This window comes from Myotis davidii, unplaced genomic scaffold, assembly GCF_000327345.1.
Source record: "Myotis davidii unplaced genomic scaffold, ASM32734v1 scaffold551, whole genome shotgun sequence".
NCBI lineage: Eukaryota > Metazoa > Chordata > Mammalia > Chiroptera > Vespertilionidae > Myotis > Myotis davidii.
Window position 1 is genome coordinate 758784 of NW_006283788.1, and position 16812 is coordinate 775595.

The 16812-nt window shown below is 52.4% G+C and overlaps 2 protein-coding genes across 2 annotated transcripts in view; both read right to left on the minus strand.

Annotated features, from left to right (window-relative positions):
* Positions 1-5625: 5625 nt before the first annotated feature.
* Positions 5626-12910, minus strand: EBI3 (Epstein-Barr virus induced 3). Its single transcript, XM_006754053.2, has 5 exons — positions 12530-12910; positions 11562-11682; positions 10335-10513; positions 9280-9437; positions 5626-6778 (listed from the first exon to the last, which is right to left on the minus strand). The coding sequence occupies exons 1-5, from the start codon at positions 12594-12596 to the stop codon at positions 6626-6628; spliced, it is 678 nt and encodes a 225-aa protein (XP_006754116.1). The 5' UTR covers positions 12597-12910; the 3' UTR covers positions 5626-6625.
* Positions 12911-14447: 1537 nt separating this feature from the next.
* ANKRD24 (ankyrin repeat domain 24) overlaps positions 14448-16812 on the minus strand; it is a 27665-nt gene continuing 25300 nt past the window's right edge. The window contains 4 exon segments of the mRNA XM_015566938.1: positions 14448-14576; positions 14679-14744; positions 15008-15133; positions 15926-15990. Coding sequence (XP_015422424.1) covers positions 14448-14576; positions 14679-14744; positions 15008-15133; positions 15926-15990 — 386 coding nt within the window.

Below are 16812 nucleotides of genomic sequence, written 5' to 3' on the forward strand. Positions count from 1 at the left end.
TTAGACCGGCCGTGGGCAAACTACGGCCCGCGGGCCGGATCTGACCCGTTTGAAATGAATAAAACTAAAAAAAAAAAAAAGACCGTACCCTTTTATGTAATGATGTTTACTTTGAATTTATATTAGTTCACACAAACACTCCATCCATGCTTTTGTTCTGGCCCTCCGGTCCAGTTTAAGAACCCATTGTGGCCCTCGAGTCAAAAAGTTTGCCCACCCCTGGCTTAGACATTGGGAAAGGGATTTCTTGGCCACCCTCCCCTGGAAGCTGTGGGCAGCTGAGTTGGGTGACCCTAACGGGCCAGCAAATTTTCTCTATAAACATGTTGGCTTTGAGGCCATGAAGTGTCAGTTGTAACTGCTCAACTCTGCCACTGGAGAGTGGAAGCAGCCATCCATGCATGATATGTACACAAATGTGCATGCCAGTGTGCCAATAAAACTTTATTTACAAAAACAGGCCATGGGCCAGGTGTTGCATGGACTGTAGTTTACTAAGCCATGTGTTAGAATGGAGTTAGGTTAATAAAGGGTGTCCCAAAATTCACGCAAGAAGTAATTTTTTTTTCAGCAATCAATATAAAATTTTTTTTATTAAAGAAGTAATTTTGATAGAAAACACAGGTTTAGTATCCACAACGTGTCACTGTTTGCTGCAGATTTTGGGCTGGAGGCATCATCGGACCATTCTTCTTCGAAAATGCAGCATTCTTCTTCGAAAATTTACAATAACAAAAGAGTGCGTATGTGCCAGCAAAGCCGTGGAGGCCATTTACCCGATATGCTATTCCATACATAACCCAATGCTGTATACTTTATGAATCAATGAAAAATTTATAATTTTTAATTATAAACCTGTGTTTTCTATCAAAATTACTTCTTGCGTGAATTTTGGGACACCCTTTACTTAATTATAGTAAGTAAATAACAGTAACGGTGCATGCACAGGGCAAAAATTATGGTGGATCAAGAATGACAGAAGTGTCCTAACCGGTTTGGCTCAGTGGATGGAGTGTTGGCCTGGGGACTGAAGGGTCCCAGGTTCGATTCCGGTCAAGGGCATGTACCTTGGTTGCAGGCACGTTCCCAGTGGGGGGTGTGCAGGAGGCAGCTGATCGATGTTTCTCTCTCATCTGATGTTTCCAACTCTATATCCCTCTCCCTTCGTCTCTGTAAAAATCAATAAAATATATTTAAAAAAAAAAAGAATGACAGAAGTACAGGGAAGAGTCTGAAAGAATGAATCAAGCCCGGCCAGTGTGGCTCAATAGTTGAGCATCAACTTATGAACCAGGAGTTCAGGGTTTAATTCCCAGTCAGGGCACATGCCTGGGTTGGGGGCTCAATCCCTAGTAGGGGCTGTGCAGGAGGCAGCCAATCAATCATTCTCTCTCATCTTTGATGTGTCTCTCTCTCTCTCTGAAATCAATAACAATATATTTAAAAAAAATAAAAACTAATAGCTCTGGCTGGTTTGGCTCAGTGGATAGAGTATCAGCCTGCAGACTGAAGGGTCCTGGGATGTGGGTTCGATCCCCAGTAGGGGGCGTGCAGGAGGCAGCCAATCAATGATTCTCTGTCATCATTGATGTTTCTATCTCTCTCTCCCTCTCCCTTCCTCTCTGAAATCAATAAAACTATATATTTTTTAAACAATCAAACAAATAAATAAAAGAATGAATCAAAATGCACCAGAGGAAAAAAAAGAGAAAAAAATGCCCCAGAGGCCCTAGGCTGTGTTGCAGAGGAAAAAAAAGAGAAAAAAAATGCCCCAGAGGCCCTAGGCTGTGTTGCTCGGTGGTTAGAACGTCACCTGCACACCTGAAGGGTCTCGGGTTCGATCTCAGTCAAGGGCATATCCCAGGGTTGCAGGTTCCCTCCCCACCCCGAGTCAGTGTGCATTCGAGAGGCAACCAGTCGATGCATCTCTCTCACATAGATGTTTCTCTCTATCCCCCTCCTTTCACTTTCTCCGAAAAGCAATGGAAAAAGTATCCTCAGGTGAGGATTAACAACAACAAGCACCAGAGAGGCCTCCCCTCCCCTGTTCCTTCTCTTTTCACAACTCCTTGTTGGATGACTTGTTTTTTTTAAGGGGAGAATGATGATTTTTATTTTTAAATATATTTTATTGATTTTTTTACAGAGAGGAAGGGAGAGGGATAGAGAATTAGAAACATTGATGAGAGAGAAACAACGATCAGCTGCCTCCTGCACACTCCCTACTGGGGATGTGCCCGCAATCCAGGACCCTTCAGTCCACAGGCCGACGCTCTATCCACTGGGCCAAACCGGTTAGGGCTTGGATGACTTTTTAAAAAAAAATTGACTTTGAGAGAGAAATTTGTTTTGTTCTTGTTAATCCTCACCTGAGGATATTTTTCCATTGATTTTTAGAGAGAGTGGAAGGGAGGGGGAGAGACAGAGAGAGAGAAACACTAATTGGATGACTTAAAAATATATATATTGATTGATTGATTTTAGAGAGAGAGAGAGAAGAAGGGAAAACATCGATTTGTTGTCCTACACATTTAAGCTTTCATTATCAGTGGTTCTCAACCTTCCTAATGCCGAAACCCTTTAATACGCAGGGTATTCGTATGTGGGCGTATCTGCATGTGGGCGGACCCGCCTGGAGACGGACAGAGGAGAAATGGATGGCTCCCAGCTGGATGCTCACGGTGAAAGGACTTTCAGGGACACAAAGACCTGCACACTCTGCTGGAATGTGAAAGGGCTGGGGCTGGATTCCTAAGATCGGTGTTTAAAAGATGAAGGCACCGAGTCACAGGAAAGAACATCAGCTCGACTTCAAACCGGGGCTCCTGGGGGTCGGTCCTGACGTCTTGGACGTACTCCCAGGCCCGGAGAGCGCATTCCCCTTCTGGGAGCACAGCTCTCCTGGGGTGAGGACCGGCGCTCAGAATTCCGGAGCTCGCTCTTCCAAGACCCTCTCCACCCCAGAGTGCTGGCTTCACCCCAACAGAATTGGGAAGAGAAGTTGAGGGGACCCTGAAGCCAAAGAAGAGTTTCTTTAGCAAAGCTGAACCCCTTCTAGGAACGCAATAGGCCAGAGATCCCAGGAGGGGCGGGGCTGAGCAGAGTCCCGCCCCCGAAGGTGAAAGAAAGTGTCGAGGGAACAATATTTTAAAGGAAGCCCCGCCCCCCAGCGAAGTGATTGGATAATTTCTTTCGGAAACCCAATTATGGGAAGTGGTTGGGTAAATAGTCTAAGCTCCCCGCCTGTGATTGGGTAAATCCCGGGAAAAGTTTAGCGAAAGCCCACCTTTCGCAGAAGATGACTGGGAGGCCGTTAGGCTAGAAAAAATGGCTTCAATAAGAGAGGTTCATCTCGGCCTGAGTTCCGAGGTATGCCGCCCTGGGTATAGAGCCATAGACATCCAACACTTACTTAAAACTTTCCGCTCCGATATCTTTGTCTCCCACTCCTCCCACACGTACCAGAAAACAGGTTACGGTTGCTGTTTACTGGACTTCCCCGCGGTCCTTGCACTTCCGATACTGTCATTCCTCAGCCTTCAGGATTGGCTGCCGCCTACGCAGCCTGCTTTTGTCATTGGCTGCGACTCCCGCCTGTTAAAATCTGAATCCGGTTGTTTTCCCTCCCGGGTGGCCAACTGCGCGAGCTCGCAACCAAGGTTCCGAGGAGGTGCTGAGTCCTAGAGGTCAGCAGCGGTTTGTTAAAATTTCTTCGTGACAAGACGTAGCTGTTGTTCGCGATACCCCCTATTGTTCATTCTTTTATTCAGCAAATAAAATGTTCATTGTTGGATGGTAAGCCCGTGTGCTGGCCTCTGGGAACCCATCCATTGTCCCTGTGTCCTTAGGGCTCACGTGGGGACTGCGGTCAGTTTCCACGGGCTACACAGTAGGTCGGGGGCAAAAGAGCGCCCTGACCGCCCACCCCTTACGCTGAGCCACAGGCAGACTCAAGACCAGGCTGCAAACCCACCTCCCCGACCACGCACTGGCTTCCAATGTCCCCCATAACCAAATGTCCTTTGTCTGACTTTTAGATCCTCACCCAAGGATACTTTCCATTGATTTTTAGAGCGAGGGGAAGAGAGAGGGAAAGACAGAAATATCAATGCACGTCAGTCGGTTGCCTCCTGCACGTGCTGACGTGCCCTTGACCGGAATGAACCTGGGACCCCTGGGTCTGCAGACCAACACTATCCGCTGAGCCAAACCCGCTAGGGCCCAGATGCCCTTTTAAAGGGGAAATCCCACCCCATTCCCTCCCCAGCCTCCTTCCTTTCTTTTTATTGTATTTTGATTTTCTTGTTTATCCTCACCCGAGGATATTTTCCCACTGATTTTAGAGAGAGTAGAAAGAAGAAAAGGAGAGAGCGAGGGAGAGAGAGAAATATTGAGACAAATATCCATTGGTTGCCTCTGCCCCCACAGGCTGGGGATGGAACCAGCAACCCAGGCATGTGCCCTTGGTCTGGAATAGAATGCTCCACCCTTCTGTGTGTGAGAGGATGCGCTAACCACTGAGGAACCGGCCAGGGCCTCCCTTTCTCTTACAAATGTTCATTTTACTTATTTATTATTTATTTATTTGTTAATCCTCACCTGAGGGGGAAACATAGATGTGAGAGAGACACATAGATCAGTTTCCTTCCACCTGGGCCAGGAATCGACCCTGCACCTGAGGTACACGCCCTTGTCTGGATCGAACCCTGGACCCTTCCATCTGTGGGCTGATGCTCTAGCTGCTGAGCCAAACTGGCCAAGCTAAATGTTTGTTGTGTCAGATATATGCTCAGCCTCTAGGGCAGTGGTTCTCAACCTTCCTAATGCCGCGACCCTTTAATACAGTTCCTCATGTTGTAGTGACCCTCAACCATAAAATTATTTTCGTTGCTACTTCATAACTGTAATTTTGCTACTGTTATGAATTATAATGTAAATCTCGGATATGCAGGATGTATTTTCATTGTTACAAATTGAACATAATTAAAGCATAGTGCTTAATCACAAAACAATGTGTAATTATATATGTGTTTTCCGATGGTCTTAGGTGACCCCTGTGAAAGGGTCGTTCGACCACCAAGGGGTCGCGACCCACAGGTTGAGAACCGCTGCTCTACAGACACATCAGAGAACAAGACCGAAGATTCCTGTCCTCGCAGGGATCATGGTGGGACAGACGGACAATAAACACACAAAAGGACCTTTTCTGGTTTGGTAAACGGTCTGAAGACAAAAGAGCGTAACTATGGAAAGTGAAATGCTGTGTTTCCTGTGGCTGTTGTAACAAAATACCACAAGCTCACTGTCCTGACACAGCGATTATCGGAGTCCCGGTGGAAAGAAGCCTGATACGGTGGCAGTGTGGATCCTTCTGGAGGCGCCAGGGGAGAATCCATTTTCTCGACTTTTCCATCTTCTGGAGACGCCTGCAGCACTTGGTTTATGGTCCCGCCTCACTCTGACTTCTGTTTCCGCTGTCACATCGCTGGCTCTGTCCCCCTCTGATCTCCTGCCTCCCTCTTTAACACAGTTTTTTAAATATGTTTTTATTGATTTTAGAGAGATAAAGAGAGAGGAAGAGAGAAACATCGAGCAGCTGCCTCCTGCCTGCCCCCTAGGGAGCAAGCCTGAAATTGGCATGTACCCGGCTGGGAATCAAACCAGTGACCTTTTGGTGAACGGCGATGCTCCACCAACTGAACCACACCGGCCAGGGCTCCTGCCTGATCCTTGTTATTTTCTTGGGGCCCCAGGATCATAACTCTCCCTGGTGTTCATTAACTTAATGACAGATCTTTAAACTTTAAATTAAGGAGTCTTATCATGATTCTTCATTTAATCATACCTGCAGAGTCCCTGTTGCCAGGTAAGGTACCCTATTCACAGATTCTGGGGGTTAGATGTGGTAATCTTTTGTGTGGCGGTGCGGGCGGGGGGAGAGGGTATTATTCTGCTACCACAGATGATGTGCTCAGGGAAGACTTCTTGGAGGAGGTGACCTTTGAGATGAGACTGAAGTGAAATTCACAAACAAACCCACGGTTTGAGAAAATCCTTCCAGGCCTGGCTGCTTTGTCCCCTCCCCGGAGAAATCTTCCCAAACAAACGATGTCCCATTTGTGTCCACTCACACTGGGGCTCACATCATTTGAGACGATGGGGGAACCAAACTGCTGAACTGAATGGCTCCCACCATCCCGTCCCAGGCAGAACCCCTCCACACCCACCCCAACTCCTCAAGCTGCGGTCTCTTCCTCTCGCCAGCCCTGACCCTGTCCACGGAGTGGGGATTCACTGTATGTGTGTCCTGCTCCGTTCTGTCCTAACTCCTCTCTGGGTCTGTTGAACAAAGGGAGGAAGAGTCTTTATTCTAGTAACAATGGTCCTTGTCTAATTAAACAATAAATAATACGTCGCATTCACAGTTCTGCAGTCAAAGGAGAGAGTACATCCCCGATTCACAGATTAGGAAATTCAGTGTCAGAGGCAAAGTCACGTGTCCAAGGGTGCCCAGACACTCAGCAGCAGCCCCAGGCCAGTCAGGTCCCATCCACCTCTGAGTGGGTAGCGGTGAGGGGAGGGGATGTCAGGAACCAGCCCCTCTGCGGGTGCTGGGAAGCCCCTGCTACTGGCCCAGCGGCCCCGAGGCCGTGGCAGGGAGACTCCAGTGGCTTGACTGCCCGTAGTCAGTGAGGTCCCGGGCAGCCACCTGGATGCAGTACCGGGCGTGGGGCTTCACAGCCCTGAGGGTGAAGGACGTGGCTTCGATGGGCCCCACCTGAGGGCAGAAAGACTGTGGTCAGTGGGAGGAGGGGGCTGGGAAGGGCCATCGTCCAGCGATCGGTGTGACTGAGCCTCCAATCCTCCATTCTAAACCGTTCGCCGCCCCCCACCACCAGCCCCCTCCCAGGCTGTGGCTTGTGTGGTCCGACCTGTGTGGACTTCCTGCTGGTCCCAGAGCCAACTCGTTCAGGAATCCTTCCAGGACCGCGCCGAGGCATGGTCCCGTTTCGAGGGGTGTCTCAGTGGTGAGATCCCTCACTCCCAGACCTTCCCCGCCCCCCAATCCCATCCCTCCTCCTGGCTCTAAACCAGAGCTTCTGTCATTGACTTCAATGCCTCCCTCCCCAACCACCCCCCCAGTCTCACTGTATTAACCATGTTTTAATTTTTTTTTTTTGTATCTTAGGATATTTTGGCGTCTTAGCATCTTGCTGCCCAGGAACAGACTGCCCTTCTTGGGGTCAGCCAACTGTTAGAGATGGCAAAGGGGCACGCCTTTCATAGACAAACCAACCAATCCATCCTTTTCTCTAATTCCCCCCCACACAGGCCAGTATTCCTCCCGCCCTGAGTCGCCCAGTGCCAGGTGCCAGGCAACGTGAGATCACCCATGTAGCCCAGAGCCCACAGGATTATTCACACTCGCCAGCCCCCGGCATGCACCCCACCCTGTCCCCTTCCCCAGGGAAACCCAGCAGAGCTCTGCCCTGGCTCGCCACCCCCTCCTGCTCCAGCCTCCTGCGTCCTAATGCTGCCTGTATGCCCTGCATGGCGCGGCCTCCTGCGTCCTGATGCTGCCTGTACGCCCTGCATGGCGCGGCCTGTCCCCTTCTCTCAGGAAATGTAGTCAGTTCTTCTCTCGATGGCCTTGGCCTCTCATGTTCCCGCAGGGACCTCCGAAGATTAGAGCCCCATGGGTACGAATGAGACACCCACTCAGGTCGCCTTCCCTGCTTTCTCTCCGTCCATCTTTTCTCCCCTGTCCCTGCTGCTCCACACTCTCCCTCCCTGACCCGGCCCTCACCTCCTTCCATGTCCCACTGAATCCTCAGGATGTCCCACTCCGGCCCCCACACTCAGCTGCCCCACCCCAGGCCTGCCTAGCTCCCTTCCCTGCTCTGCCTGAGTGTCCCGTATCGTAGGCCGATATGGTGCTGCAAGTTGTAAATTTAGCTTAATGGTTGCACAACTTTATGAACATACACAAAGCCACTGGCTTAAGCACTTTAAAACAGTGACTTTTCTGGCATGTGAGTTCGATCTCAATTTTAAAACTGCAAAGACTTTAAGAAAATTAATGAGCACTAGTAAAATTTAAAAGCCAGTTCCCGGGCTACTCGCCACAGCCACCCGTAGTTCATGGCCACTGTCCTGGAGCGGACAGAGAAGACCCCCCAGCGCTGAAGACTCCCACGCCGCGGGGCAGGCTGTGAAAAGCTGAACTGCAGACTCGCTTCTCGGCCCAGGATCCGGCTCTGCCCAGGCCACCACCGACCTTCGGATGCTCACAGGACACTGCCGTTATTTTCCATTTTTTAAGAAGTTAAGACAACCCTAGCGGCTTTGCTCAGTGGATAGAGCGCCGGCCTGTGGACTGAAGGGTCCCAGGTTCGATGCTGGTTGAGGGCACATGCTCAGGTTGTGAGCTCCATCCCCATTAAAACAGCCCTGGTCGGTTGGAGAGTTATCCCAACACCAAAAGGCTGTGGGTTCCATTTCTCGTCAGGGCACATGCCTAGGTTTCAGGTTTGACCCCAGGTCAGGCCATGTACGGGAGGCAACAGATCGATGTTTCTCTCTCCCTCTCCCTTGCTCTCTCTCTCTAAAATCAATAAAATCTTTTAAAAAAAGTTAAAACAATATAGGTTGTTTTCAATCAAGGTGAAATTTACATGGCATAACATTATCCATTCTAGAGTGGACAATTCCATATCCCTTAGTACATTCACAATGTTGTGCAACCAGCGCCTCTAATTCTAGAAAATTCCATCACCCCCCGCCCCCAAAACCCTGTTTGCATCAGCAGTCACTCCCCACCCTCCTCCTCAGCCCCTGACAACCCTGAATCTACTTTCCACCTCTGGATGTGCCTGTCCCGGACATTTCACAGCCGTGGAATCACACACCTTGTGTGTCTGGCTTCTCTCCCTGGGCATGATACGTTCAGGGTTCATCCACGTTGTAGAGAGTGTCAGTGCTTCACGGCCGAGCAATACTCAGTGTGTGGATGGGCCGTGCTTTGTGAGCCACTCTCCCGTGGTGGACGTTTGAGCGTTTCCACCTTTCTGCTCTCGTGACCAGCGCTCTGTGAGATTCTGTTTGAGTCCCTGTTTTCAAGTCTTTGGGGCAGATACGCAGGAGCAGGAGTGGCGTTGCGGGGCTGCCTGCATTTTGCACACTAGCCGCAAGCCATCAACCTCAAGCTACACGGGAGAGCTTTACACGTGCTGCTCTCCCTGGGACTCACCCTCCCCAGCGGCCTCTCCTTTTCCTCACCTGGCGAAAGCGGGCGGCTCCATGACGCTTGTAGCGGATCCAGTACTTGAGTGAGAAGATCTCCGGGAAGGGCCAGGACCTGGGAGGTTCCCACTGCACCCTCAGCCCCTGCCCATGGAGGGGTCTCAGGTGCACGCCTTCTGGAGGGTCTGGTTTGACTGACAGACAAACAGGAGACAGGGTCAGCAGAGGGCAGTTCCATGCATGCATGCATGCAAACAACCAACAAATATTACTTGAGGGTCCCCTGTGTGTCCAGTGATGTTCTGGACCCCGGGGACACAGCAGTGACCAGTAGAGACCCAACCCGTCTCCTTTTGGAGCTCCATCCACAGGACAGAAGGAAGGGACCAGAGGAAATCTGCTGGTCATAAAGAGGAGGGAAGAGCTTTAGCAGCGGCAGCATCGTAGCCAATGAGGTTTATCCGGGGCGAGATTATTGCTCATTGAAGAAAAAAAAAGAGTAGGGGAGAAAGTTCAGGAGTGCAAGGAAGAGAGTGGCTTGCAACTTTTTGAGACATAATTCGCGCACCAAAACTCACCCTTTCAAAGTGTACATATAGTTCAGTGGTTTTTAGTACATTCACAATGTTGTATGAACACCACCACTATTTAATCAACATTTTCATCACCCCAAAAAGAAATCCACTCCCATTAGCAGCCCCACCCCCACCCCCAATTACTGCTAGGGGAGCAGGCGGGTCAGGTCATAGGAGGATTTGGGCGTTTACCCCAAGGGAGTCGGAAGCTAGAGCTGTGGGCCGAGGGGCGGGACCTGGCTAGGGTGCGGATCCCAAGTTCGATTCCGGTGAAGGACACATGCCCCGGTTCCGGGCTCGACCCCCAGTAGGGGGCGTGCAGGAGGCAGCTGATCAATGATTCTCTCTCATTGATGTTTCTAGCTCTCTCCCTCTCCGTTCCTCTCTGAAATCCCGCAGGATCCGCGATAGAGGACAGCACTGTGTGACAGGCAGACGGTGGGGGTACCTCGAGAGGGGGAAGAGCACAAACAAGCCAGGGACCCTCCTCACCCCCCAACCATGGCCCCCACTCACTGATGTGCTCTGGGACAAAGGTCACGAAGCTGCTGCTGCTGCCCCCGGGGCGGACAGCGGTGACGTTCAGCATGTAGGGCACCATGGAGAACATCTGGACGTCTGGGATGGTGCAGCTGGTGGCTTCTGGGGTGGGCTGGAGGCAGGGCTGGCTCTCCCCGTGGGCGGCCACTCCCAGCCTGGACACGGATGGGCACTGTGAGGCCTCAGCACTCCTGCTGGCCCTGCCGTGCCCTCGATCCCAAGTAGGGACAGAAGTGAGGAGCCCTGGCTCGGGGTCCGGCTCTTGCCTCTGTGACCCTCACTCGAGGGAGGCACTCACGACATCACAGACCCCATAAGTACCCAAGGTTTGGGGTGAAAAGCACGCTAGATGCTCGGGTCCCAGATTCTACAGGTTTCCGGAAGATCAACATTCCAGCCTTAGAATTCCCACATTCTGAGGTCTACAGAGTCATGAACTCCGGAATCTGAAACAGTAAGGTTCTGAGACCAGAGCCGAGTGCCATCCATAGAACTTTCTACAGCATCACAATGTCCTGTTTCTACATTGTCCCGGGCAGCAGTCATTGGCCGCCTGTGGGGTCAAGCGCTTGAAACACAGCTACATAACTGAGTGGGGCTTTAAGTGGGATTCATGCTGTGTAATCTAAGTGTAATGTTTCCAGTTACCAGAACCCTTGGGAAAGTTGTTTGGAACAAGTGGGTGCATGAATTTATTGCTTCAACTGCAAATTTTATGAAATCCAATCTGATCAAGAAATTCTAATGAAAGTTTAGTATCGGAACTGAAAGGCACTATATTCATAAAATACACGTGGAATTCTGAAGACTTCGTAAAAAAGGATGTAAAATATCTATTTTTTAAAGTAATGATAACGATAATATTTTAGTTATTTCTATATTAATTTCTATTCTAAATTTAAATATATACATTGGATATAAGTATGTTCAATTACATTATGCTCAATCATTAAATGATAAATATTTGGAAATATAGTTATTATTTACATAAAATTTAATTTCACCCATTTCCTCTTTTTAAATGTGGCTTCTAGAACATTCTAAGCGACCCCTGGCGTGACCTGTGTATTCTAGGAGGCACGTTTCTACAGGACTTGCTGCCCTAGCACTCGCAGGGTTCCAGGTCCGCGCTGTCTGCAGTCGCCCTCCTCCCAGGGGTCAGGCTCCGCTGTGGAACCTCCAGGAAGCCCTCCGGGCTCTGACCTGTATGTGGCAATGAAGGCTGTGGGCCTGGTGGAGTTGGCAGCCGGTGGCAGGGTCCAGAAGCAATCTACGGCCATCGGGTACCTAAAGGCCCAGCACCACACCCTGGACTGGGTGGGGGCTGCAGGGGGGAGGGAGGAGGGGGGAGCGTGAGCTTTCAAACTACCCACAAGTACCCAGGGTTTGGGGTGAAAGCCACCCTCGGTGCTCAGTCCCAGATTCCACCGGTTTCTGGAATGTCAACATTCCAGCCTTACAATGCCCACATTCTGAGGTCCACGGTCAGACTCTGAAATCTGAAGCAGGAAGATGCTGATTCTCTCCATTTCCGAGACACCAGGGCTGTGAAGCCCTCCCATGGGTTCATCCCCCTCAGCCCCAGCCAGTGCCGGGCACACGGGAGGCACCTGATAGGGCTGGTGGAATGAGTACATGAGTGAAAGGCACCTACGTCACCTCTCACCCCCTACAACCTGCAAAGGTAGGCACTGTTGGCTCATTCTCCAGGGTTAACAAGCCACAGAGGAGGCCACGGTAGTGGAGAACCCTGATGGGAGGGAGATATTTCACTGTATCTCCTCTTTGTTACAGATTTTTGGTTTTGTTAATCTTCACCCTTGCAACCGAGGTACGTGCCCTCAACTGGAATCGAACCTGGGACCTTCAGTCTGAAGGCCAACGCTCTACCCATTGAACCAAACCGGCCAGGGCTCCAGTTTTGTTTTAAAGCACATGAGTGCATGCAATTAACCCCCACCCCTCCTCTCTCTCTCTCTCTCTCTCTCTCTCTCTCTCTCTCTCTCTCCAGGCGGTGGCTGCCACTGCCTGGTGTCACTTTGGAGGAGGATTCATCTGTGTCTCACTTTCCCACCTGTGGAACCCCTTCCCATCCCACCCCAGAAGGTTCCACAGCGAAGTCCAGTCCCCAGACTGGCCCTGGTCCCCCAGCCCCCAGGGACCCTACATACCTTCTCTCCCACTGCAGGGTGAGCAGCCAGCCCAGAGGGCCAGGGCCAGGAGAAGTCTTGGGGCCATGACTCCTGTGGGCTCCACTTCCAGACGCTGGGCAAGGGGCCCCTTGGGAAGGCGGGGCACGCAGACCCTGCCAGGCTCCCCCCTTCCCTTTCTCTGGGTTGGACTCACTGGCAGGTTTGTGGGGCCGAGGAGAGTCAAGCAGGGGCAGCAGATCCGGCTAGTTCCTTTGCTGGCCACCCTGGGCCAAGGGTGCGGAAGGCTCTGAGGTGGAGGCAGGGGGAAGAGGCCACAAAAGGGAGAAGTGGAGACCCCGTGGCCTTTCCCAGCACAGTCAGTCCTTCCTTCCGGCTGCAGTGAGGAGGGGCTGGGGAAACCCCAGAGGGGACAATCTCATGGAGCAAGACAGAGACAGAGACAGGACGGGAGACTCAGAGGAGAGGAGAGAGGGGAGAGGGGGTGGGAGACTCAGGAGAGGAGAGGGGAGGAGAGGAGAGGAGAGAGGGGGTGGGAGACTCAGGAGAGAAGAGAGGGGGTGGGAGACTCAGAGGAGAGGAGAGGGGAGAGGGGGTGGGAGACTCAGAGGAGAGGAGAGGGGAGAGGGGGTGGGAGACTCAGAGGAGAGGAGAGGGGAGAGGGGGTGGGAGACTCAGAGGAGAGGAGAGGGGAGAGGGGGTGGGAGACTCAGAGGAGAGGAGAGGGGAGAGGGGGTGGGAGACTCAGAGGAGAGGAGAGGGGAGAGGGGGTGGGAGACTCAGAGGAGAGGAGAGGGGAGAGGGGGTGGGAGACTCAGAGGAGAGGGGAGGAGAGAGGGGGTGGGAGACTCAGAGGAGAGGAGAGGGGAGAGGGGGTCGGAGACTCAGAGGAGAGACAGAGTTGGAGATAGACACACACAGATAAGAGAGGAGACAGAGAGATAGAGACAGGGAGAGAGACAGGAGCTGGACATAGACGAGAGAGACAGAGATTGAGACAGGGAGAGATGAGATAGAGAAAGTCAGGAGACGGAGAGATAGAGACACAAAGTCTAGGAAAAAAGAAGACGGGGACAGGGAGACCCGGGCATGTACACAGCAGGTGCCCATTCACGCGGGGACCCCCGCGACAGGTCCCTGCTACCGGCCAGAGAGAGACAGAGCAGACCTGGGGCAGCCCCTCCGACGACATCCTCCCAGCCACGGGGATGCCCGGCGGCTGAAACCCCGCTGGACACCCTGCCTGCCCTGGGTGAGCGAGGAAAGCCCCGGGGCAGGCTGGACATGGGGGTTCACGGTCTTAGTCACCTCATCCCGGGCTGGGAAGGGCCCAGAAGCACCAGGGGATTTCGGGGAAGTTGCCAGGGCAGGGGGTTGGGGTGGGCTCTCCCTCCCAGGAGCTGGCCCAGGGTCAGGAGAGTGAGGTCAGTGCAGGCGTGGCTCCTGTCTCCCCTTAACTCTGGGAGACTCTGTTCAGGGTGAACTTTCTGGCATCCATTTTGACTTCTTAAAACGTTGCATGAGCCCTCACCGGTTTGGCTCAGTGGATAGAGCGTCGGCCTGGGGACTGAGGGGTCGCAGGTTCGATTCCTCAAGGGCATGTATCTTGGTTGCGGGCACATCCCCAGTAGGGAGTGTGCAGGAGGCAGCTGATCGATGTTTCTCTCTCATCGCTGTTTCTAACTCTCCATCCCCTCTCCCTTCCTCTCTGTAAAAAATCAATAAAATATATTTAAAAAAATATAAAACGTTGCATGAACACAGCGCTCATCATGGGCTGAGCCTTGGGTGCGGGAGGGGGTGCCTCCATCTCCTCACCCTGATCCGGGCCACCCCCCCCCCTCGAGGTGGGAGCCCAGCAATCAGGCCACACGTGTCCCCTGCTCAGTGAGCTTTATTCCTGGGCTGGTGTCTGGCAACAGGACATGAGCCAGGGAACTCAGATTCCCTGATTTGGGGGGGGGGGGCCTGGCAGGGGCCTGAGAGCTGCACAGCGTCCCTGAGCCTGGAGCCTCTGCATCTGCAGGATCTGGCTCAGGATCCGCTGCACATCTTCATCCATCTGGCCCTGCGGGGGGACAGAGGGGGGCCTGGGCGCCCTGCCACGGTACAGACGGGGCAACGGGGGCCAGGGAGCAGCCGGGGGCTGGCCGAGCCAGGGCTCACTCACCTGGATGGCGTGTAGGAGGTGGCTCCGGTACAAGGCCACCACTGCGCTGTGCTCCCTGGCAGCGTCCTGTGGATGTGGGGATGGGCGCTCAGCAAAGCAAGACACCCCAAGGTGCCACAGTGCCCCCTGCGGACCCTGAGCCCCTATGTCGATGGCATGGACCAGAAGAGACGGTGCCAGATGACAAAATACTGCAATGTTTCCCTCCCGTGCCTGGCACGTGCCCCCAGCCCTCTCCTGGGGTCCTCCCATGCCTGGCACGTGTGCCCCAGGTGCCTGCGTGCCCCCAGCCCTCTCCGGGGTCTCTGTGGGCCCGGTGCGGCTCTCACCTCCAGCTGCCCCTGCAGGGCCTCCACCTGGCTGCGGAGGGCCTCCACCTCGGAGCTGCCCGGGACTGCTGGCTGGTCCTTCAGCGCCTCCTTAAGACTGAAGACCTCCTTGGAGAGCTCTGTGATCTGGGGGTGGGGGTGCGGGGGGTGTCACCCTGGTGACCCCGAGCTCAGGGCTGGGGCAGCAGGGGTGAGAGAGGTGGGACAGAGGCTTGCGAGGAAAGGTCACATCCTAGGCTCTAGAGCAGCTGTTCTCAACCTGTGGGTCGTGACCCCTTTGGCGGTCAAACGAGCCTTTCACTGGAATCGCCTAAGACCATCCTGCATATCAGATATTTACATTACGATTCATAACAGTAACAACATTACAGTTATGAAGTAGCAATGAAAATAATTTTATGGTTGGGTCACAACATGAGGAGCTGTATTTAAAGGGCCAGAAGGTTGAGAACCACTGCTCTAGAGGCTAGCAAACTGGTCCTCAGGCTAAGAATGGTTGTCATCGTTTTAAATGGCTGGATTAAAAGTAAAAAAGAGAATGCTATTTTCTGACACGTGAAAATTAGGTAAAATTCACACTTCCGTGTTCACACATCAAATTGAATTGGTGCATGGCCACGCCCATTCGTATTCACGTCACCTATGGCTTCTGCAATGGCAGACCTGAGCCCAAAACACTGCCTATCGGGTCCGTTACAGTAACGTTTGCGGGTCCTGTCACACCCCCTCCTGGAGTCTGGAAAGGGAAGGCTGGTGGAGCAGGGCGGGAAGCCGGGGTGGCTGTCAGACAGCCCGGGGTGGGGTCCCTCTCTATCCCTTTCTTTGAGGAGATCTTGGGAAGAGGACTCAACCCCTCTGAGCCCAGTTTCCTCATCTGTAAAGAGAATCATGGTTCCCACCAGTTCACTGATTCTGAACAGTGAGTAAGTGAAACTGCTGGGCAAAGAGCAGGCACTCAATAATGCGACACTTCATCATTATTCCTATGGACGGAGGTTCTCATCAGAGGCCATGCTGCCCCCAGAGGACACCTATGGCTTCTCCTGCAATGAGAATGTCCGGGGAGCTCCTGGCATCAAGTGGGTGGGGCCAGGGATGCTGCTCAACAACCCATAGTGCCCAAGACAGCCCCCCACAAAGATGACCTGCCCCTTAATGCCACTAGTGCTGAGAAAGAGAAACTCTGATACAAATACAGCATAATCCCTACTACAGCTTTATCTTCATTTTACAGATGTGAAAACTAGGCTCAGAGAGGTCAAGGGGCTTATCCAAGGCCACACAGCAAGTCCTATCTGGGTGACTCTTTGCACTAAAGCCCTTGGGGCTCTGAGGGTCACATGCACTATCCAGTGACATGCTGTGTAATTTTGAGCCATCCACTTTGTCTCTCAGCGCCTCAGTTTACTCATCTGGAAGATGAAGATAAAAATGCTTTCTGGCTCTTAGGGTTGTGAGATGAAAAGTGACGGTGTGTGAAAACAGCTGAGTAATAACCAGAGGCCCCTGTTACATTATTCTTACTATTTAAGAAAAGAACTTGGGAACTTGGGGTTGAGCCCTGGAAGAGCCGCTGCACAGCTGTGTGGCTGTGGCCAAGTGGCTTCTCTCCCTGGGCCTCAGTTTCCTCAAATGGGACAATGAAAACAGCGGTCTTATTGGAACTTAATGCGAGGATTAAATGCATTGATCCAGCCCTGACCGGTTTGGCTCAGTGGATAGAGCGTCGGCCTGCGGACCAAGGGGTCCCAGGTTCGATTCTGGTCAAGGGCATGTACCTTGGTTGCGGGCACATCCCCAGTGGG